Source organism: Lacerta agilis, chromosome 5, assembly GCF_009819535.1.
Source record: "Lacerta agilis isolate rLacAgi1 chromosome 5, rLacAgi1.pri, whole genome shotgun sequence".
NCBI classification, from domain to species: Eukaryota; Metazoa; Chordata; class Lepidosauria; order Squamata; family Lacertidae; genus Lacerta; species Lacerta agilis.
In genome coordinates this window covers 64,891,007-64,911,204 of record NC_046316.1, presented here as the reverse complement: position 1 = coordinate 64,911,204, position 20,198 = coordinate 64,891,007, and the positions used below count along the sequence as shown (strand labels likewise).

Here is a 20,198-nt window from a genome sequence, read left to right as displayed (position 1 = left end):
ATCAAGAAGGAGCTGAAGCATAAAGGGTTGCTGCTAACAGAAAAAGCAGGGTTGGTGAGAGGGACGGTGGCAGGAGGATTTGCAAAAATGGCACACATGGAATGTGTGTGTCTGGCTCAGGGACAGCCGTCTGGGACCCGGGGAGCTTTGAAGAGTCCCGATTGAAGAGTCCTGCTGCAGAGCTGCTGTGCGTTGCCCCCACAACGCGAAAAACCGACTGCGAGGTGCAGGCTTTGCAGGAGAGACATTATGAGAATCCCGGGTTCCCAAATTTTGTCCTGCTCCTGCCTCTTGGTTCCATCCTCAGTGCCCGCTACCCTCTAAAAAGCCTTATTCAGAATCGCGGTTTGTACTAGGGAAGGACCACAACAAAATTCGAAACAGTAACAATTAATTGCCCGTCTCTTCAAAATCAAATTAAAACTACAGGTAGTTTTAACAAAGTGGATGAACTTGACCCCGTGGTAGCCGCTTTTTCAAAGGCCGATAGTACACCTTCAGCGCCCCCTCCAGGTAATCCCACTGCGCCCCTCCAGGCGGCGCTACTGCCCACTTTGGGCACCACTGGCAGTTCGTTAAAAAGCAGTTCCATGAGCTCAGCGTGGAATCGTTGTTGTTTTTTTAAAGCTTTATTATTCGCCAATACAACTATTAATACATTCGCATATTACAAACAAAATAAACTAACATTCACTCATTATTACATTCACTCATTTTTACAAACAAAGTAAACTAACATTCAATCATTTACAGAAAAACAACAACAACAACAAAAACAACAGATAAAGAACAGAAACGGAAAAAAACAAAAAAATCGACCAGTCTTCCCTTGCATCCTTACATCTGTTTTCCCCACCACCTTTCAACACCCCCTTCACCCTGTGCTTGACTTCCAGTCAACTCAGCTGCAGTTCATTTCCACTTATCCTTTTTCTTTCAACACACTGTTATTCCCATTTCTTATTTCTTTACAATTCTCCTTTATTATTCAGCTTGTTTAATATCTAATATTTATAACGGAACCTGTTTATTACAATAGGAGATCCGACTTTTCAACATAATTTTGAATCGTATACAGTACTGTAGTTGAAAGAGGCCCCAAGTGTCATCTAGTCCAACCCCCTGCAATGCAGGATTATTTATTTATTTATTTAGCCCAATGCTGGGCACAAACCCACGAGCCTGCGCGACGGAAAGAAACGGGGGGGGGCTGGGCAGATGATCCGTAGGTTAGAGCCTGCTATTGCACGCCCCTTTTGCACGGGCCTTCATCCCTACTTTTAAGCATGGATTACTCCGTTGGAAAGCGCTCGCTCTTCGTCCCGCAGAGACGCGCCGAGACGCGGTTCGCTCCTCGGCCGGCAGGTGGCGGCCGGTTAGAGCCCCTCCTTCGGCGCTGCGCCATTGAGCAGCCTCGGAGAAAAGGAAGTGCGCTGCGCCGCCTCGCGTCCTTCCCTTCCCCGGCCTCCCTCCCGTTTGCTGGGGACGAGAATGAGAGAGAATGAGCCAGAGAGACACCCTGGTGCATCTGTTTGCTGGAGGGTAGGTGCGAGCGGGCGGGGGCCGCCGGGGGCGCGCACGGGGGAGAGGGAGGAACGTGTGAACGCAGCGCCTCTGGCTCTGCATGAGCGCGAGAGAGAGATCCGCTTGGGGAGCAAGCGGGCCACATCGATTTGCTTGCACAAGGCCTGCCGGGGAGGAAAAGGCGACTGGCTGGGGGTGTTAAGGGGACTCCCGGAGGAAAGCTGGCCCGCCCGGGGAGAGACCCGAGACGGCGTTCCGGAGAAAACCTTCCCTTCTGCTCCTTGGTTGGGCTGCGGCAGCCGCGGTGGAAATGGAGTAGGAGGCAGCAATTGCTGCTGCTGCTGCAGGGTGGGGTAGCAGCTAAGGCTTGCAATCCTGATCCCTTTGAAATCTGGCAGGGCTGATTTCCTGACAAAACAAGAGACGCTTTTCACAGGCACCCGGTGTGAGAACAGGGCCTGATCCAGCAGCAGCGATCTTCTTGTGCCCGAGTGGGGTGGGAAGGTAGCAAAGGATCAGAAGCTCTCGGAATCTCTCGCCTTGTGTTGACTTTGGGCGGAGGAGCCTCTTCCTTCCGTATCTCTCTCTTCCCCCTCCCCCGCCTTCGCATCCTTAATTGGGAAGGCCGTGACGTCACCTTTTTGGGGTTGCATGTTGCGCTTGGGGGAAAGGGGAGGAGACAATGGCTCTACACCGGTTGGTTTTGTGTGGGACTTAATTTAGCAACATTCTGCAATCCTGACCACAACTACTCAGAAGCAAGTTATGCTGAAGTTAGTGGGGTTTACCTCTAGGCAAGTAGGGTTAGGATTGTGCACAGAGGTACCCTGAAGACAAAGGTGTAAATATTTGGACTATTTAAGTAGGACCCCTTACTTCATGGTAGTACAGGAACAACCATTTAGGAAAAAACCAAAAAGCAATTTTTTCAGGGCATGCTGCTGAAAGTGTCATAGAATAATAGAGTTGGAAGGAATTGTTTTGTTTCAGATTACTTTATGTGGCTTTCAGCTTTAGAAACCCACATCAGGAGTGTGGAACCTCAGGCCTGGGTAGTGGGAGGCAAATGTGGCCCTCCAGGTCTCTATTATTCACCCCTCTGGATTCTCTGCAGGCCACCCCCCCCTGCCACCCTGTTTACTGACTCTGCTTCGTGTTTTTGCATGGTTTAAAACATGTCTTTTACCTCTGACAATGCTGCTTAGGTCACTGGATGGTAAATAAAGAAGGGAGTTCGAATGCATGTGTGTAGAAACTTGCCTACTGTATAATGGGAGAATTTACATTCATTCTTTATTATTTGTGTACTGCCCTTCATCCAAAGATCACAGGACAGTTCACCACATATATTCAACATTCATCAGGTTTTACATATGTGGCGCCCAGAAAGGAATGTGGCCCTTAAGCTGAAAAAAACCCCAATTACCTATTCCTGGGCTAGACCCAACTTTTATACCTATTCAACTTAGTTTCTCTTCTATACTATGGTCTATTTATCTTGTTTCTAATTCTGCCAATTGATTGAAGTGATGTGGTCATCTGCTTCCCTCCCCCCCTCCCTAAATTATCCTAAGGACACTTTTCTATATCCAGAGCCTCTGCTTTTCTATTTAGGAATAAATCCCTCTTGATTCAATGGGGTTTGAGTTTGTGTAAATGTGCAGAGCTGGAATTATACAAGACGTATGAACAATGAAAGGCTTTTCTTCATGAGATGTTGCTCTTGATTAAGCCATATTCCATTTATTTATTATTGTTATTTATTTATTAAATTTGTATTCTGTCCATCATCTGTAGATCTCAGGGCAGTTCACAACATAAAAATACAAGATAGAAGCACAAATGTGTCTGACTTAAAGAATTTCCATTCTCATAATTACTGGATTCATTGGGGTTCAGCTAATTCAGGCATAGGCAAACTCGGCCCTCCAGATGTTTTGGGACTACAACTCCCATCATCCCAAACTAACAAGACCAGTGGTCCGGGATGATGGGAATTCTCAAAACATCTGGAGGGCCAAGTTTGCCTATGCCTGAGCTAATTGATAGGCAAAAAGGACACAAGAATGTATTGGGTGTGTGAAGGTGAAACCAAAGGAGGGAGGAGGCAATTCAAATGTTAATGTAATCCTATACATGTCTAAAATATACTGAGTTCAGTGGGGCTGACTCCCAGGTAAGAATTGTAGCCTAGCAATGCAATCCCAACCCCCATGTTGGTGGCTGAAGGAGGGGTGTAGAATGACACCTAATGTTACTTTTATGATGCTTGTGCAATCCCATTCAACACTAATCACTCCTTTGGAGCGTTAGTGGGGGAAACCTATTTCTCCAATACCAGGGACCAAAAAACATGCTTAAAGTACAGTACAAGATCCTGTGGCCCAGTAAGAATTACTAAATATTTCATGAAAGAAGCAAGTAGTTTGGAAAATGCAGGGGTTGGCTGGCTGCTGAACACCATTGGGGCAGGAAGGTTAAAATGGTGGGGAAACTAGAAATCTCTAAAAGTGAATGTAACCTTCCCCCACCTCCCTCACCTTTAGTATTCATCAAATACTTGCATAATCTGACAGAACTAGGCAGAACAGTAAGCTGGAGAAGGGTACCATTTGCTTTTCCTCCAAGTCTTAAAGATCCAGTTTTCTACCAAGTTTCTTCTGATCTTGGTTTTGAGGGAACCAATCTGTAACTTGGGATTTGTTTATTAAATTCACACCTAACCCTCCCTCCCTCCCTCGGTAGCCCAGGGCAGTGAAAAAAAAAGGGGGGGACACAAAATAAAAACACATTAAAAGAAATTCCAATATAGATGCTGACTGGTGTTAAATAAGCAGCGGCCCCCACCCCAGGACAGAAAACCCAACAAAACAACCCTGTTTGCTTACAGATCCTCTCCTAGACAGATGGAATTGGCTTTGGGGCATAAATCTTGTAAAGCCTAGGAACGATTTGAACAAGGCTCACTTCCTTTCCCTTTCCCCCTGGCCCAAGAGGACAGGCAGCCGAGTTGCAAAAGACCGGCGGCATGCACAGCCCGCCCGTCCCCCCCCCCCCCACCTGCAAGAGCCAAAGGTGGAGAGATAGCGCTCTAATCCGGGCAGATAACGCTTGTGCGGAATCCGGGCTAGATAACGCGCTTAAACTTTTCCCTGTGAACTGCACGTCTAAAGCGCTCAGTATTGGGGGAGGGGGGGGTAGGTAGCAGCTCCCTTAAAAGTCCAGCGGGCATTGCTTGCTCCCAAGTAAGCGCGGGCATAGGAGGATTAGAGAAGCACGTTGTCTCTATGCTTTTGCAAATGCGTCGGGTTCCTCCGCCCCCGCCTCCTCCTCCTTCCCTTCTTCCATTGATGCGCTCGCTGCGCTGAGTGCCTCCGATCACGTGCGCAAAGCCTGATTAAAGCTTGGGCCGGCGACGTCACGTCCCCCGCGAGCCAATGGCGGCGTCTGTTTATATTGGGCTTCGTTTCGCGTCGGAGAAGCGAGCAGGCCTGGCCGCTCCGTCCCTTGGAAGCTGCCTGTCGCTGCTGCTGGTCGAGGAGGAGGACGGAGGACGGCGGCGGCGTCGTGGGGTGGGGAGTTCTCTGGGGCCGAGGCAGCAGGAACCGTTTCGGAGAGGGTCGTCTGGGGCCCCCTGAGCGCGGCAGGGCCGAGGCTTCCTCCCTCTCCGAGGCCGATGGCAGCAGTGCCGGCCTCGCGCCCTTTTCTCTCCTCAGGCTGCCCAGGAGCGCAGGGCGGAGGCTGATCCTCTCGCCGCCTTCTTCTTCTTCTTCCCCTCGAGTGTCTTCCTGGGACGAGCATGAGAAGATGAGCCAGAAAGACACTTTCGTGCACCTGTTTGCTGGAGGGTAGGTGGGAATTATCACTGGCCCTTTTGCCCTTCTCCTCCCCCCCCCCCCGTTTTCTCTCCCTCGTTCTCTTTTTTTATCCTTCCTAAACAACTCATACCTTCTCTCTCAGCATCCAAGTGCCGAGGGAAAACGAAACTTAATTCGGTTGGAGTGACTGAGAAAATGTTAGTTCTGCCGGGAATATGTAGGACGGGATAGAGGAGACTCGCTTCGGGCGCTGGGAGACAGGACTGCTGTTTTTATTGGCTTGATTTTGGCCTGCTTTATCTAGATAATCTTTATGCATCCACAGTCAGCATTTCTAATAAATAGTTGCAAGTGGGACCTGCAGGGAAATACAGTACTGTAATGTATCTCCAGAATACAGTCCTCTATAGTGTTGGGAAGGGAGTGTTTTTGGTCAGATTACAATCTCCCTTCTCCAAAATACCTCCTATAATTTAAGGCTTTAACCATATTTTTCTAAATTTGCACCTATGGGTTTCTTTTGACTCCCGGCTCAAGTGATTTTGACATTATGTAAGATGTGGCAACTCACCCATCATCGTGAGGCTGTGTTTGGGATTTTAAATTTGAAAATGTATTAATGTCCCTAGGAAGTTTTCTGGGTATGTAGAAACTGCTAGGTTTTTTTGGGGGGGGGGTTGTTGTTTCCAGAGTGATAGGTGTTCAGCCACCCAAGTTTGCTGTGTTGGAAGGAACTGTAATCCTAGCAGAGCAGTAACATAAAAGTAGTAGCTTTTATTTTGATAAGGGAAAGGGATCAAGCATACTTCACATTGCCTGACACAGTGTTCTTCCTTCTAGATTGGCTTCATGGCACCTTGCAATAAATTTACTGTAATACTGTTGTCTTCATAGCTGTCAGCTTTCCCTTTTTTGCGGGAAATTCCCTTATTCCAGCATCGTTTCCCATTGCAAAAAAAAGGGAAAGTTGACAGCTATGGCCGTTTCCCAATGCAAAAAAGAAAAGAAAAAAAAGGAAGGTTGACAGCTCTGGTTGTCTTCTACATAACTAGTAAATAACCGGTCACATATACCTGGAATAAACCCATTAAACTCAAGGTGACATACTTCTGAGTAGGCATACATAGGATTATACTGTTAGGCGGCAATCTTGTATATACATACATATCCTGGATATATGTAGGAATAAGCCTCATAGAATATGTCTGCACTTTTTTTAAAGGATCCTTTCTTTTTAAGGATTAGTGTGTAAGTATCTTGCTGACATTTTTCAAATAAGTAAAGGCTTTGTGTTTTATTGTGCACTAAAAAGCAGATATTTAAGTTGCTTTAAAGATAGGCCCTCTTGTATCCAAGTAACTTTTAGGGTAGAGTTCAGGAGCTAGCTTACAAAAGAATCCACTGTGACTGAATCTTGAAGGCAATGGGATGAATATGTGTGGTTTTATGTCAGTATGGTAGGACTTGTTAGTTGTAAATGGAAACACTAGCCTTAACCCTCTGGAAAACTGCTTGTGTTGGGTGAATGACACTGTGCTGTGTGGCCTCAGTTTTTCCAGGCAGCTCTGAGTAGCAGGAGACCAGTGTTATCTCATCTACTTTCTTGGGAAACACATTTGTTGTCCCTGTCCTTTTTCTGATAAGAGAAAATAGTATCTTAGCCTTCCTTTTCTGAATTGTCACAAGTTTTACTATTCATCTCTTTTATTGTGCTGCTTTTGAACAGACCAACTACAAATATTTCTTCCCATTCTGTCTCCTCCACAAATGCACATTTTTCTACACCCCTTTTGTTTTGTGTGTGGATGAAAACCAGTGTTGTATACCTAGCTAACTGGGATCAGTTAGCTTGAAGCTAGTAGTTTTCCACTTTTTTTGGAAGGTGGCTGAGCTAGAATCTGTTTTCTGCTTCAAGGTCCCATGGAATTGGCCAAAGTTCATATTGTGTAGAAGATACGGTAGAGACCTTGAGATTCTTGTTTTAGGAGTAGCAGCTGAACGTTTATCCCCAAACCCTGGATCGGCAGAGCTGCAAAAAATGCATATAGCCACATGCATAGCAGAGTGAAAGTAACTCAGGGTCATCCGTCTCAACTATTTTTGTTACCTAGCTGCTGGGGAATGCTCTCTGGCATCATTTCCTGAGTGGCATGCTTCTCTCTCCCATTTTATCTTGACTACTGAATACACATAGCAGCAGTATTCACTTATTTTGATCATTACCATTGACTACACAGTGGTACCTCGAGTTACAGATGCTTCAGGTTACAGACACTTCAGGTTACAGACTCCTCTAACCAAGAACTTTGCTTTAGGATGAGAACAGAAATCGTGCGACGGTGGCGCGGTGGCAGTGGGAGGCCCCATTAGCTAAAGTGGTACCTCAGGTTAAGAACAGTTTCAGGCTAAGAACGGACCTCCAGAACGAACTCTTAACCCGAGGTACCACTGTATATATTTGAGATAGACAAAGGAGTTGATAATACCAAAACAGCAGCACCAAAGGGAAACATTGTTTTTTTCAAATCATATTGGCTTGTAAATATGTTAATCGGATAGTTTTAAATTTTGCTTGGGTGGTGCTGATCTTTTGAAGCTTGTTTCAGGGAATTATTGGAGAAAGCTCCATTTTGAAGAGTATTCTCAGAAAACCTTACTTACTGCAAATATTTTTCTGACAACTTGTTCCCAATCTTTATTGCCGTCACTTTCTCTGCTTTCCCAAGCTTTCTTGTCAAGGGAAAGGAGAAGAAGAAATGGCTGTAGGAGAGACTACCTTGTTCTGGTGTAGTGGTTAAGAGTGGTAGACTCGTAATCTGGGGAACCGGATTCGTGTCTCTGCTCCTCCACATGCAGCTGCTGGGTGACCTTGGGCTAGTCACACTTCTCTGAGTCTCTCAGCCCCACTCACCTCACAGAGTGTTTGTTGTGGGGGAGGAAGGGAAAGGAGAATGTTAGCCGCTTTGAGACTCCTTAGGGTAGTGATAAAGCGGGATATCAAATCCAAACTCTTCTTCTTCTTCTTCTTCTTCTTCTTCTTCTTCTTCTTCTTCTTCCCCCATGCAACTCCTGTTGAGTCTGGGGAGGCTTTCTTCCCTCACCCGTTTTCTTTGCCCAAAACTTAACTTTCAGTAGCAGCAATGGCAGGGAATGTACAATATGTATGGTTGGAGGATGGCTGGCTGGCGGCTAACAGATTGAGGTTGAATCCTGACAAGACTGAAGTACTGTTTTTAGGGGACGGGGCAGGTGTGGGGGACTCCCTGGTCCTGAATGGGGTAACTGTGCCCCTGTAGGACCAAGTGCGCAGCCTGGGAGTCATTTTGGACTCACAGCTGTCCATGGAGGCGCAGGTTAATTCTGTGTCCAGGGCAGCTGTCTACCAGCTCCATCTGGTACGCAGGCTGAGACCATACCTGCCGGCAGACTGTCTCGCCAGAGTGGTACATGCTCTAGTTATCTCCCGCTTGGACTACTGCAATGCGCTCTATGTGGGGCTACCTTTGAAGGTGACCCGGAAACTGCAATTAATCCAGAATGTGGCAGCTAGACTGGTGACTGGGAGTGGCCACCGGGACCACATAACACCGGTCCTGAGAGATCTACATTGGCTCCCAGTACGTTTCCAAGCACAATTCAAAGTGTTGGTGCTGACCTTTAAAGCCCTTAACGGCCTCGGTCCTGTATACCTGAGGGAGCGTCTCCACCCCCATCGTTCAGCCCGGACACTGAGATCCAGCTCCAAGGGCCTTCTGTCAGTTCCCTCACTGCGAGAAGCAAAGCTACAGGGAACCAGGCAGAGGGCTTTCTTGGTAGTGGCGCCCGCCCTGTCGAACGCCCTCCCATCAGAGGTCAAGGAGATAAACAACTACCTGACATTCAGAAAATACCTGAAGGCAGCCCTGTTTAGGGAAGTTTTTAATCTGTGATGTTTTAATGTATTTTAATACCTGTTGGAAGCTGTCCAGAGTGGCTGGGGAAACCCAGCCAGATGGGCGGGGTACAAATAAATTATTATTATTATTATTATTATTATTATTATTATTATTATAAAGGAAGGGTGGAATTTTGAGTATCCATAGGTCCTAAATGACTTACAAATAGATCCCTCCCCCCAGCAATACCCTAAGTTAAAAGTGGTAGTTTACTAGGACTTATTTCTTCATTTATAATATATTTATTACACTTATATTTTATTATTTATTTATTTCATATACGCTCATTGATTGCAAAAAAACCCTCAAAGTGGTACCGGTATATCCTACCTTCCTTCTAAGGAGCTCAAGGCTGCTTGCATGGTCCCCTCTTCCCTCTTATGATCTTACAACAACCCTGTGACACAGGTTAGAGTGAGAGCTTAGGTCACCAGTTGAATCTAGGTCCCTGCAGTCCTAGTCAGATACTCTTGACCGCTACATTTCCCATTTATGACAATGTAGAAAATAATTAAGACCTATTATTGGGGCGATAAAATAGGTGATAAATTAATTTTAACGGGTTTAAAAAAAACTAGTTCAGTTGGACTACTCAGATCTCAGTTTGACTTAGATGGAAGGGTGTAAATGGGTTGTTTTAAAATTGGTTTCGTACTGTATTGTTTAAATTTGTTAAATTGTTTTACTCTGTGTGTATTACGATGAATGTGTTTTGCGATGTGATATGGGCCACATGGCCGAAATAAACCTACGTACCTTGACCGCTACACCACCGCATGCTCTCTCTCCCTGGATCATCACCTTGTCGTGGTGAGTGGGCTTGCACGTTCCTGTGACCCCTTGTGAGTGAAGCCATTGTACTCCCAACAGGGTCACCCAAGGCAGTAAGGTCAAAGGGGAGGAGCTGGACAAGGAATGATCCAATAAGTCCTCAACGGCAGAACAGGCGGAAGATAACAAGTGGTATGTTGTTACAACGGCTGTGAAGGTGGATGAAGACTGCAGCAGATAAGAATCTACCAGTCGTCATGATACTCATGCATAGAGCCTTACTGCGAAGACTCTGCATTGGTCAGCATGCACTGATCTACACACAAAAAACAAATTCACGCACAAGTGTCTTCCAAAAACCCATCCCAAACCCAAACAAGTCCCATGGCGAGTGGCAAATGGTAATGGGAGCAGGACCATGAAATTTGGAAGCCTTTAGTTATGAACCGGCACATGGGCGGTGGATACAGATTCAGTTGTTCTGATTCAAGGACTGCAGCAGTTGAGTAGCTCAGCAGCTGTATCCCATGATTGAACAGTCCTATTTAGGATCTACTCTGCTCACCATGAATAGGGGAGGGGCTAGAAAACATAGTCTGCCTCCCTTTTTCCCCGACCACATCCAGTGGAGTCACCACCCTGTGGTCGTAAAAGACAATTGAACTTGGTAACATGGAATATACGAACTTTGTTGGATAACACAGATAATGAACATCTCAAACGCAGGACTTCCGCCATCGCAAGAGATTTGTGACTTTTTAACATCGTTATTGCAGCACTTCAAGAAACTCGAAAAGCAGGTGAGGGACAACTGAAGGAAGAAAAAGAAGGCTACACATTCTTTTGGAAAGGTCTACCTGAGCAAGAACATTGAATACATGAAGTAGGCTTTGCTATCAAAAACCAACAGACTACTATTTTAAGCGCTTATGCACAAACACTGGATGCCGATGAAGACATTAAATAAATTTTTTACTCTTAGCATGATACCATTCTATCAGAGGTGCCTGAGGCATCCTTCAGGGTGATTTTAATGCAAGAGTTGGGCGAGATTTTGATCTGTGGCCTGGGACTACTGGGAAAGAAGGACTTGGCAACAGCAACAAGAATGGAGTCATACTTTTGACTATGTGCAACGCACAATCTTGATATTACTGAAACACTCTTTTGACAAAAAAACAAATTTAAAACATCATGGAGGCACCCTCAATTGAAGCACTGGCACCTGACATAGACTATATAATTGTCTGAGCTGAAGATCACCGTGATGTGCTCCTTACCAGAGCTATGATGAGTGCTGATGATTGCTGGACAGATCACCGATTAATGCATTCCATGATGGCTATCAAGATTATACCTCAACACAGGCTTCAAGGAAGGAAACCAAGGTGCAAAATGAACACTCAAGCCCTTCAAGATCCTATTAAGCGGGATTGCTTCCAAACGACTCTTAAAGATCATCTGCTTTCAGAGTTCCCTGACAACATCAAGGAACACTGGACCAAGCTAAAAACATCCATTGGCTACCAAACCAAGAAACGCCAGGACTGGTGTCATCTGCAAACTTGATCAGGATGCTCTCAAGCCCATCATCCAAGTCATTGATAAAGATGTTGAATAAGACTGGGCCCAAGACAGAACCCTGTGGCACCCCACTAGTCACTTCTCTCCAGGATGAAGAGGAGCCGTTAATGAGTACCCTGTGGGTTCGGTCAGTCAGCCAGTTACAAATCCACTGACACAAAGGTCATGGACTTTGAAGACGCTCAAACTTAGGACGAAAGGGAGAAATGTGCTAAGAGGAAGGCACGTTTGGCAAACCCTCACTGTGATCAACTCCTGCCCAGAAACCTATGTCCCCACTGTGGGAGGATGTGTGGATCCAGAATTGGCCTCCACAATCACTTACGGACTCACTGTTAAGACCGTGATCATGAAAGACAATATTACTCGGCTACAAGTGATCACCGAAGAAGAAAGAAGGCATGTGTGCTGCTTGACCTGTGAGTTAAATGTGTATAGGATTACTGTATGCAACAAAAGTAACATTAAGAAATTGTTTGTAGTGGTCACATTGCAAAACGTTTCTCTTTTCAGCATGGTGGTATTATGCAAAGGTTGAACGTTGTGATGTTGCTGTGTTCTGTATATGTGACTTCCTCTCCTCATAATATAACTGTTCAGTATAAACCACTTTTCCCAGGTGTGTGAAGTCAAACTGCAGGTATCTTAAGCCTTAGATTTACAATTGAGGCACATTTTCCTAGAAGGGAAACTGATGATAGAGCAGATATAATCTAAGCCAGGCCTGAGGTACAATGGCTTCAGACTTCTGGAGAAATCAAATTGTGCCCGCCCACCATCTGAATAAGACACTGTTGGTGGAACAGATTCCTCTTCTCTACTGCAGATGTTCCACCAATATCTGTTCTAGGGGGCTCAGGGATTCTCTGCAGTAGATTTGGGGTGCTTGGGGAGTTGCAGTGGAGAAGAGACAAAAGGAAAAGTCCATCATGTGACATTTTAAGTAACCCTTCATTTAGAGCCAGTAGGTAAAAGTATTTAGGACTGGAAAGCTGTGTTGTGGGGCAGGGGACCTTCATCTTCTAAATACCTGTCTCTGTGTTATTTATTTTTTTTAAAAAAACCTGTATCTTGACAACAATAGGTTTCTTCCTGTGTTGCTGTACAAATATGGTATTTGCCTGGGCTTTCAGCCGCTTGTATGGCTAATCATTTACTTGTGGATTTCTGAAGCTTGACGGTTGCCTGGTTGTAGTAAATTTCTTACAGCCCATTACTATGGCCTGTTGCAGGAGGTTGAAAGTGAGCTTGGATGCAAGCAGTTTCTGCCAATAATGTCCAGAGCCTGGCACCTGGATTGTTTCATTATTGTAGCAATATAGTACGTGATGTGGAAAGTCTTCCTTGAGTGGGATGTGAGCAAAGAGGGAATCCTATAAGAATACTGAGTGCTGTGTTCAATTCTTCGTAAATATCAACAGTGCCTCCTCTCCCTTATGTGTATGCGCAAGTCTGCAATTATGTAGTTGTCAATGGGTGAAAGTGCAGATATTTTGCACCAGGTCCTCCTATAAGTGTAATTTGGAAGTGTTGGCATCTTAAACTGTGCTCAGTAGCGGATTGGCAACCAGAATATATATATATTTCAGTACCAGCAGAATGTATGTATTTGGCCTGACATACAATTGGCCTTGTTGCTGCATTCTGTACTTGTTGCAGCTTACAAACAATCTGAAAGGGCAGCCCCACTTTCAGAAGCTCATATATTTTAGAGTGGCTTTGAGTATTACACAGAATATGGGAAGGAGAGCTAATATAAGAGTTTATTTCTTTTCACTTGATATAGGAAACACATAAAATGGACGCACAAGTTGACCACTACTCTGTGTGACATTCAAAGCCTCTCCCTTCATTTTTGTATACTCATTAATTTTTTAAAATAAAATATCTGTCCCACCCACAGTAATTGGTTTTGAACCTGACTGATTATTGACAGGCTAAATAATGAAGACAATGTGTATGCACACACACTGATTGTAAAGCACAGGGTAAAAGAGCTGTAAAGCAGAGAATAGGAAGAAGTGCATCCAATGACTCTTTTTATGCATAATTGATCTTTTAAGTTTCAGCTCTGCAAACTGAACTTGAAATGTGGAAGTTAAGCTTGTTTCCTGAGATATTCTTACTCATAAGGAGTTCTGTTACCTGTTTCAAAGGTTTTGTTAGATGCAAGAAAAGGTATAAAGAATTGAGAAAGGGAACTTGTTATTTTGTTTTCTCAGGTACTTTTAGCTGTTCAGCTAGCACAGTTCATATATTTTATCTGTGGTGGTCACTGAGCTAAGTCAAACCCAAATATTATTATTAACACTTCATGTTGTAGAGATAATGCTTTGCTAATGCAGCTAAAATAGCTTAATGCTATGTGATAACAGAAACCAGGAGTTATTGAACATTTTAAACTGACTCCTTATTCAGAGTCCAACCTATAATAAAAAGTATTTGTGGCTGTATATGTATAGTTTTTGTTTGCAGTACAGTACTGCTAGTACCTGTTCCTCTTAATGACCTTCCAGGTTGATGCAGACAAATCACTTGTTGCTTCCTTTGCTATATTTCTGGTAACAAGCTTGGTAAATAAACAGTCCAGGTAGGAAAAAAGAACCTTTCAATACAGAGTCCCCCATGTTCTGTTAAGACACTTTAGTCCCATTTTAAGCACCTGGCTGTCTGACTAATTTATACAAAAATAACATTTGTTTTCTTTTAGAGCTCTGTTGAGCACTTTCAGTTTTTGTGTGCAGATCTTATTTTGGGAAACTTTATTTTAGAAAAACATGTACCTGAAGTACAAATTGCTGGGCAGTAAACATATGTATATATGTGTAAAATGTGTTTAGTTCTTTGTACCAAATGATTCTAGTTCAGGCATAGGCAAACTCGGCTCACCAGATGTTTTGGGACTAGAACTCCCATCATCCCTAGATAGCAGTGGTCAGGGATGATGGGAGTTGTAGTCCCAAAACATCTGGAGGGCCGAGTTTGCCTATGCCTGTTCTAGTTCCTTGTAGCTCAGACAGAAAGCAGTGCATTCTGTGTTGTTGAAACTAGCAGCTTCAGTTCTTCTGATATGGTCCATTCATGAGGCTGTACCCCCAGAGAATGGCACCAGAAGCTGTCGTTAAACCAGATTAACCTATTTGACTACCTAGTCCAATGTTTCCCATTTTGGCAACAGTGTTTTTCAGTGTTATAGATTCTCACTTCTTTAAGAATGGAATGGCCACATTAGGATGTTGCTTTAAGCTAATGTAACATGAGCAAGCCTAGTTAAATCTCTGGCTTGTGCCCCCCCCCCCTTCCCTTCATCTTCCCTAGTTTGACTGACAAGAGGAGTGAAAGCTTCCAGATTCCTCCTCCTTCCAATCACACTGGGGAGGAGGAAGCATGAGAGCCCAAGGCTTCCTTGCACTTGTTCATGCCTACAGCGGCATGCAAATGTGACGTTTTATCTAAGCAGGCAGCCTATAATTTTGATCATTTGGGAGAAAATTAATGTAACAAAATAGGATTGTTTTGCTGTGAATAAATGGAGGGTCCCAGGCAGGGTTCAAAGTCAATTCTGAAACATTATTCTGTGTAGATCACACAAGTAGTTCTTAATAAAAGCATCTCATAGTCAGACTAGTACAAAAATGTTAAAACATTGCATTACGTGGTATCATTTGCTGTCATTGAGAGAATGTCTCTTTACCAGATGATAAATCACATGAATGAAGTTGAAAATGCACATTGTAATTCATTTCTATTTATAAACTTGGAAGCTTATTTGATGCTACTTTGGTGTTGGTGCAAAGACAAGATAGTTGAAAGGGTTGGCAAAGTGATACATCTAGGTCACTGGCTTGAAACGTAATCTAGATGAGAGCTTATTGTTGTCTTTATGCCCCAATTAACTATGCTTGACTATTTGCCTGTAGACCTAATGACAGACCTAATCACAAAAGCCTAGTGCTCCTGTGCTGCTCACAAACAAGTGTTATCTCTTTAAAAATGCAGAAATTTAATCTACTTGGTTTTCATGAGGAGGCAGATTCCAATTTGAAGGACACTTGACAAGCAAAGAGCATTTGACTGATAGCATTCTGCAACCATTACAGGACCAGCTTTTGCCTAGGCTCGATAGCCAAGCCAAAAATTGTGGTCACCAGGTTGTTTCCGCCTTCTCTACCAGCTTAATTTAGATTGCCTTTGCCAAGGGAGCTAGTCCACTTTTCTTTCAGGAAAAGGGGCAGCGAGCATAGAAAGTACGGCTGCTTTGACCACTGCTTAGCAGAGGTGCCTATAGTGACCTCACCAAGCTGCAGTCAAAGAGCAGGATCCTTGGCCACACATTTGCCAAATAACTTCTAGCCTTCCTCTGAAACTTGAGCTGGGGAAAGCAGCAAGGACCCACTGCACAGCTCTTGGGATGATTCCCATCCATCTTTGCAGCTTCACACTTGGGAGGGACAGTGGTTGCTTGCCAGTGAGCTATAGAGCATTCACCATGATGGAAGGTGGCAAGCGAAAAACAGGGAAGCCTATAGTTTCAATGTGGCTGGCCCTTTCAGCACCAAAGGCCTCAAGGATTAGAGCTTTCTAAAAATATAAGAATAGTATTGAATATGCCTCAAATTAAGAGTGCACATTTTATTTTTGTAGCACAATATTTGAAGATGTCCACTGTGCTTTGTTTACTTTCTATTTTTGCTTATTTTCTGGCAGGTTTTCATGTGCTGCTGTGGTGTATTTGAACATATGCCAAGTTTGTTACTAGAATAACTAGTCCAAGAAACTAAACATTTACACACCAGGCAATTTTCAGCATTCATGTGTTGTACCACCCCTCCTTCTCTGAGATGCTCTGGCACTCCCCATTCAGTCCTGTACCACTTTTCCATTCTTAATAAGATGTACAGCTATGAGCTGGGTTTTTTATGGGTATTTCACTCATCCTTCTTTATTCCTGCTGCCACCACAGATAATATTTATCTAAAGACTTCACTTTTGAGAGAGCCAAGTAAGAGACATGCAGTGTAATGACAATTGATTTGTTAAAGAGAAATAATAAACAAAGGTGGTATGATTATTTGAGGCATATGATTTTAATTGTTATCTTATCCATCCCTTTATTGCAGTGACATGCATTCCCTGTAGTTCTTAACTAACAAACCCTGCTTCCCATCCACCACCAACTCCCACACCCTTTCTCAGCTCCACTGTCCATTCCACTGATTCTCAAGTGTCATACCCCTAACATTGAAAACCCCTTTCAAACGATCATCCAATTATCACTCATCGCCAATATTCAAAAGTCTTTCTCTCCCCCTCCCTAACACTATTGTAATTCTGCTAATATAGCACAGTATTGCATGCAGAATCATATAGGAAAACACTGGAACATTGTATGATGCAATTTTAAACAACTGAACTAGAAACTCTAACTGTATACCTTGGGTAACTTAAAAGAAGGTTGAGAGAATGCAGTCAACTTCAACTTGAGTTAGCTCTGATAACAAATATTAGAAGCCTTAGCTATTCAGCTATATTTACAAGATTAAGCTAATGATAGAAATTAAGTACAGGTACTGAATGCTTATGAAAGGAGCTGTCAACAAAGAACTTTTTTAAAAAAAAAATGAGTTGCAATCTTTAGTTGTTTCGGTACAGAAGCAACACTATGAAATCCATATTATCAAACAATTTGCTGAGGATTTCTTACAGGAAGTGCATGTCTCTGTTAAATGTCGTACATGCATGCACTGCCTACAGAGAGTATTACACAAGGGCAATACAGCATCAAAGCTTTGCTACTTTTGGAAGGAAGTATTCCTCTGCCAAGAATCTTGCCACAGTTCCTGGCTATCTTATACCATCTTGAAAAATTGCTTGATTGTAGACATTCCGCATTCCTTGATGGCTTACTATTTTTTTCTCCTTCTTTGCAGATGTGGGGGCACCGTAGGTGCGATTCTGACATGTCCACTAGAAGTTGTGAAAACACGGCTGCAGTCTTCCTCTGTTACACTCTACATCTCTGAAGTTCAGCTGAATACTGTGAATGGTGCCAGTGTTAATCGTGTAACTAGAGTTTCCCCAGGGCCTCTCCATTGCTTAAAGTGAGTATCAACCCTCCTTGAGTTTTCCTGTTTTTAAGTCTGCTGAAAGGTGCCCTTTTGCTACATACCCTTATGCCCCTTGAAAAAAGAAAATTATATAAGGAAAAATTCAAATAAGACATGCTGGAGATGCACTTCATCTGCTGTAGGTAGTCTTCCTTGACTTATCCTTACTCCTTTGACCAGCAATGTGAGGTTCTGCAGGATTTTGATATTACTGTAAAAATGTGACTGTCTTGGGTTATATGGTAAACCAGAGTACTGTACACAGGATCTTACGTTCATTACTTTATTTGCTTTATATCCCACCCTTCCTCCTGGAGGAAGGAGCCCAGAGCAGCAAACACAACAGTCATAAAAAAAGATTAAATACTAAAAACAATTTTAAAACATTCTAAAAAGCAGTTTAAAACATTATCAACCAGTTATCTCAGGGTTGCTGAGAACAATGTCTTTCAGCCATCAGATGCCTGGGTAAACAGGAATATTTTTAAATTTCTTTGAAAGCCAATACTGAGGGAGACAAACACATTTTACTAGGGTGGGCGTGCCACAGATTCCTGTCATGGGTCATTGGTACATCACAAACGAGCAATAAATGACTTTTCTTCTGTTATCTTTATGGCACCTTCTTTTGAAGTTGTTTGCTTCTGTGCTTGAGTTTTCAGGTTTTAGAAAGTAAGCTGCAGGTCAGTTTGTGCACAACCTCCCATACTTAAGACAAGGTGCAATCCTATTTGCAGACAAGAATGTGCCCTGCCAGCTGAAACCCACCATTTTGATCCATCTTTAATGGCTACCAAAAGCAAAAGTGTCTGATTACTGTGCTCTGATATACTTGTCATGGATAAAAGGGGTCTTGCCTTCTTCATTTCTTCTTGCACTGATATCTGATTGTTGACAATAATTCATACTGGATACCCTGGAGTCTTTGGATGTTAGCGTTAACTATTAATCTATATTTCATAAACTGTTTTGAAGGTTAAATATTAGTTTTGGGGGGAAATGGTTGTCTTCTGGCTCTAGCGAATTTATATTTCTTGAAAGTCCTTGAAATGAAAAATAATAATGGCCTGCTGCACAATCCTTTGCATTTTGGCTTCCTGTCTTGAGATACAATTGGCCTCTAGAAAGAGTTCTGTAATAATATTTCGGAATTATAATTCTATCTCTTCAGTGTGACAGCTGTCTGGCCATCAACCTAGTTTAGAGCATAGCATCCTTCCTACATACATCTTGGGTGTTAAGACTACCTCTTGGTAGTTCTATCATCCTCTGAGGATGAGGGAAGGAGTGACCCAGGAGAAGGCAACCTCCCATACTTAAGACAAGGTGCAATTTTCTGTGACAGCCCCTAAATTGTGGAATTCCTTCCCCATAGGTGAGCATCTGGCACCTCAGGTCCCACTTATCAAACACAATGCGTGCGTTCCCAGGTGATTGTTGCTTAGGCGAGCATTTGCATATTAAGCTATTCCATTGCAAAGCTAGTGTCATAGTGGTGGGGACTGTGCTGTGTCCCTCCCTCCTTGGCAGGGCAATTGGTTTGTTCCACCCTTTCCTAGCTTAGTGCCCTCTATAAGTTTGGGGCTATAACTTACAAGGTAGGTGTTGTCTAAAATGTCTGGAGGGCATCAGGCTGGAAAAGTCTGTTATATAGGCTGCAAACAGTTTCTCACTTTAGTTTAAAGGAATCTGAAGTGCTCTGTGGCTATCAGACAGATGAAAGATTGCTGCTGATTTGAGTTAAGGTGCGACAACGAACAACCACTGCTTGAAGAACCCTAGTGTTGCTATTTTTGAAATAATACGTTTATTAATTTTTGAGAATACAACGTTGTGTTCTTGAGTTTTCTTTGCAGCTTGCAGTTGTAGGATCTATAACATGGAATGATTTGGGCATCTTTCAATATGAACTGTGAACAGTTTATGTTTCTGTAGTGGTTATGTAAGTAGGATTACAAATTTAGATCTGAGTCCAAAGGACAAAACGGTTCTGATAGAAAAGCGCAGAGAAATCATTTGGCATAAAACCCGTAAAGAAGAAGTAGATTAAAATGTATTTTCATCAGTATTTCTCAGACAGTAAGTAACTTGTACAAAGTAGTTGCTTTTACAGATTTGTTTTTAGCTAATAGCTGTGGTGAGCTAGGAAGTCCTACTTTGGGCATTCTGTCTTTTCAGCCCCAGCCACCACATCCCATTTGCAACATGGATAGGTAATAATGACCTGTCTTGCACTATCACTGTAGGAAGAGGGATCCAGAAATGTATGATGTCCTAAGCATCCTCCAGTGTCTAACAAGGATGACAAACTCCAGCCAGCCTCCTGTGCTGAGAATGGGCTGATGCGTTGTCTTCAGTCATGCTGCCTTTTCTAAAATTTTCTAAAAGCATAAGCAACTGTGGGGTACTGAGCCATTCATACTTCACTCACTTTAATAATTCTTCATGCTTATGGGACT

At 43.4% G+C, this 20,198-nt stretch overlaps 1 protein-coding gene across 3 annotated transcripts in view; it reads left to right on the top strand.

Moving 5' to 3' along the window:
• The first annotated feature begins 1,393 nt into the window (after positions 1 to 1,393).
• SLC25A36 (solute carrier family 25 member 36) overlaps positions 1,394 to 20,198 on the top strand; it is a 37,106-nt gene continuing 18,301 nt past the window's right edge. The window contains exons 1-2 of one of the 3 annotated variants that reach the window (XM_033150244.1): positions 1,396 to 1,542; positions 17,563 to 17,733. In XM_033150244.1, coding sequence (XP_033006135.1) covers positions 1,502 to 1,542; positions 17,563 to 17,733 — 212 coding nt within the window. In that variant the 5' untranslated portion in view covers positions 1,396 to 1,501. Of the gene's footprint in view, positions 1,543 to 5,251; positions 5,373 to 17,562; positions 17,734 to 20,198 lie in introns of those variants that run through there. The other 2 variants (XM_033150243.1, XM_033150245.1) reach the window with 2 other exon arrangements.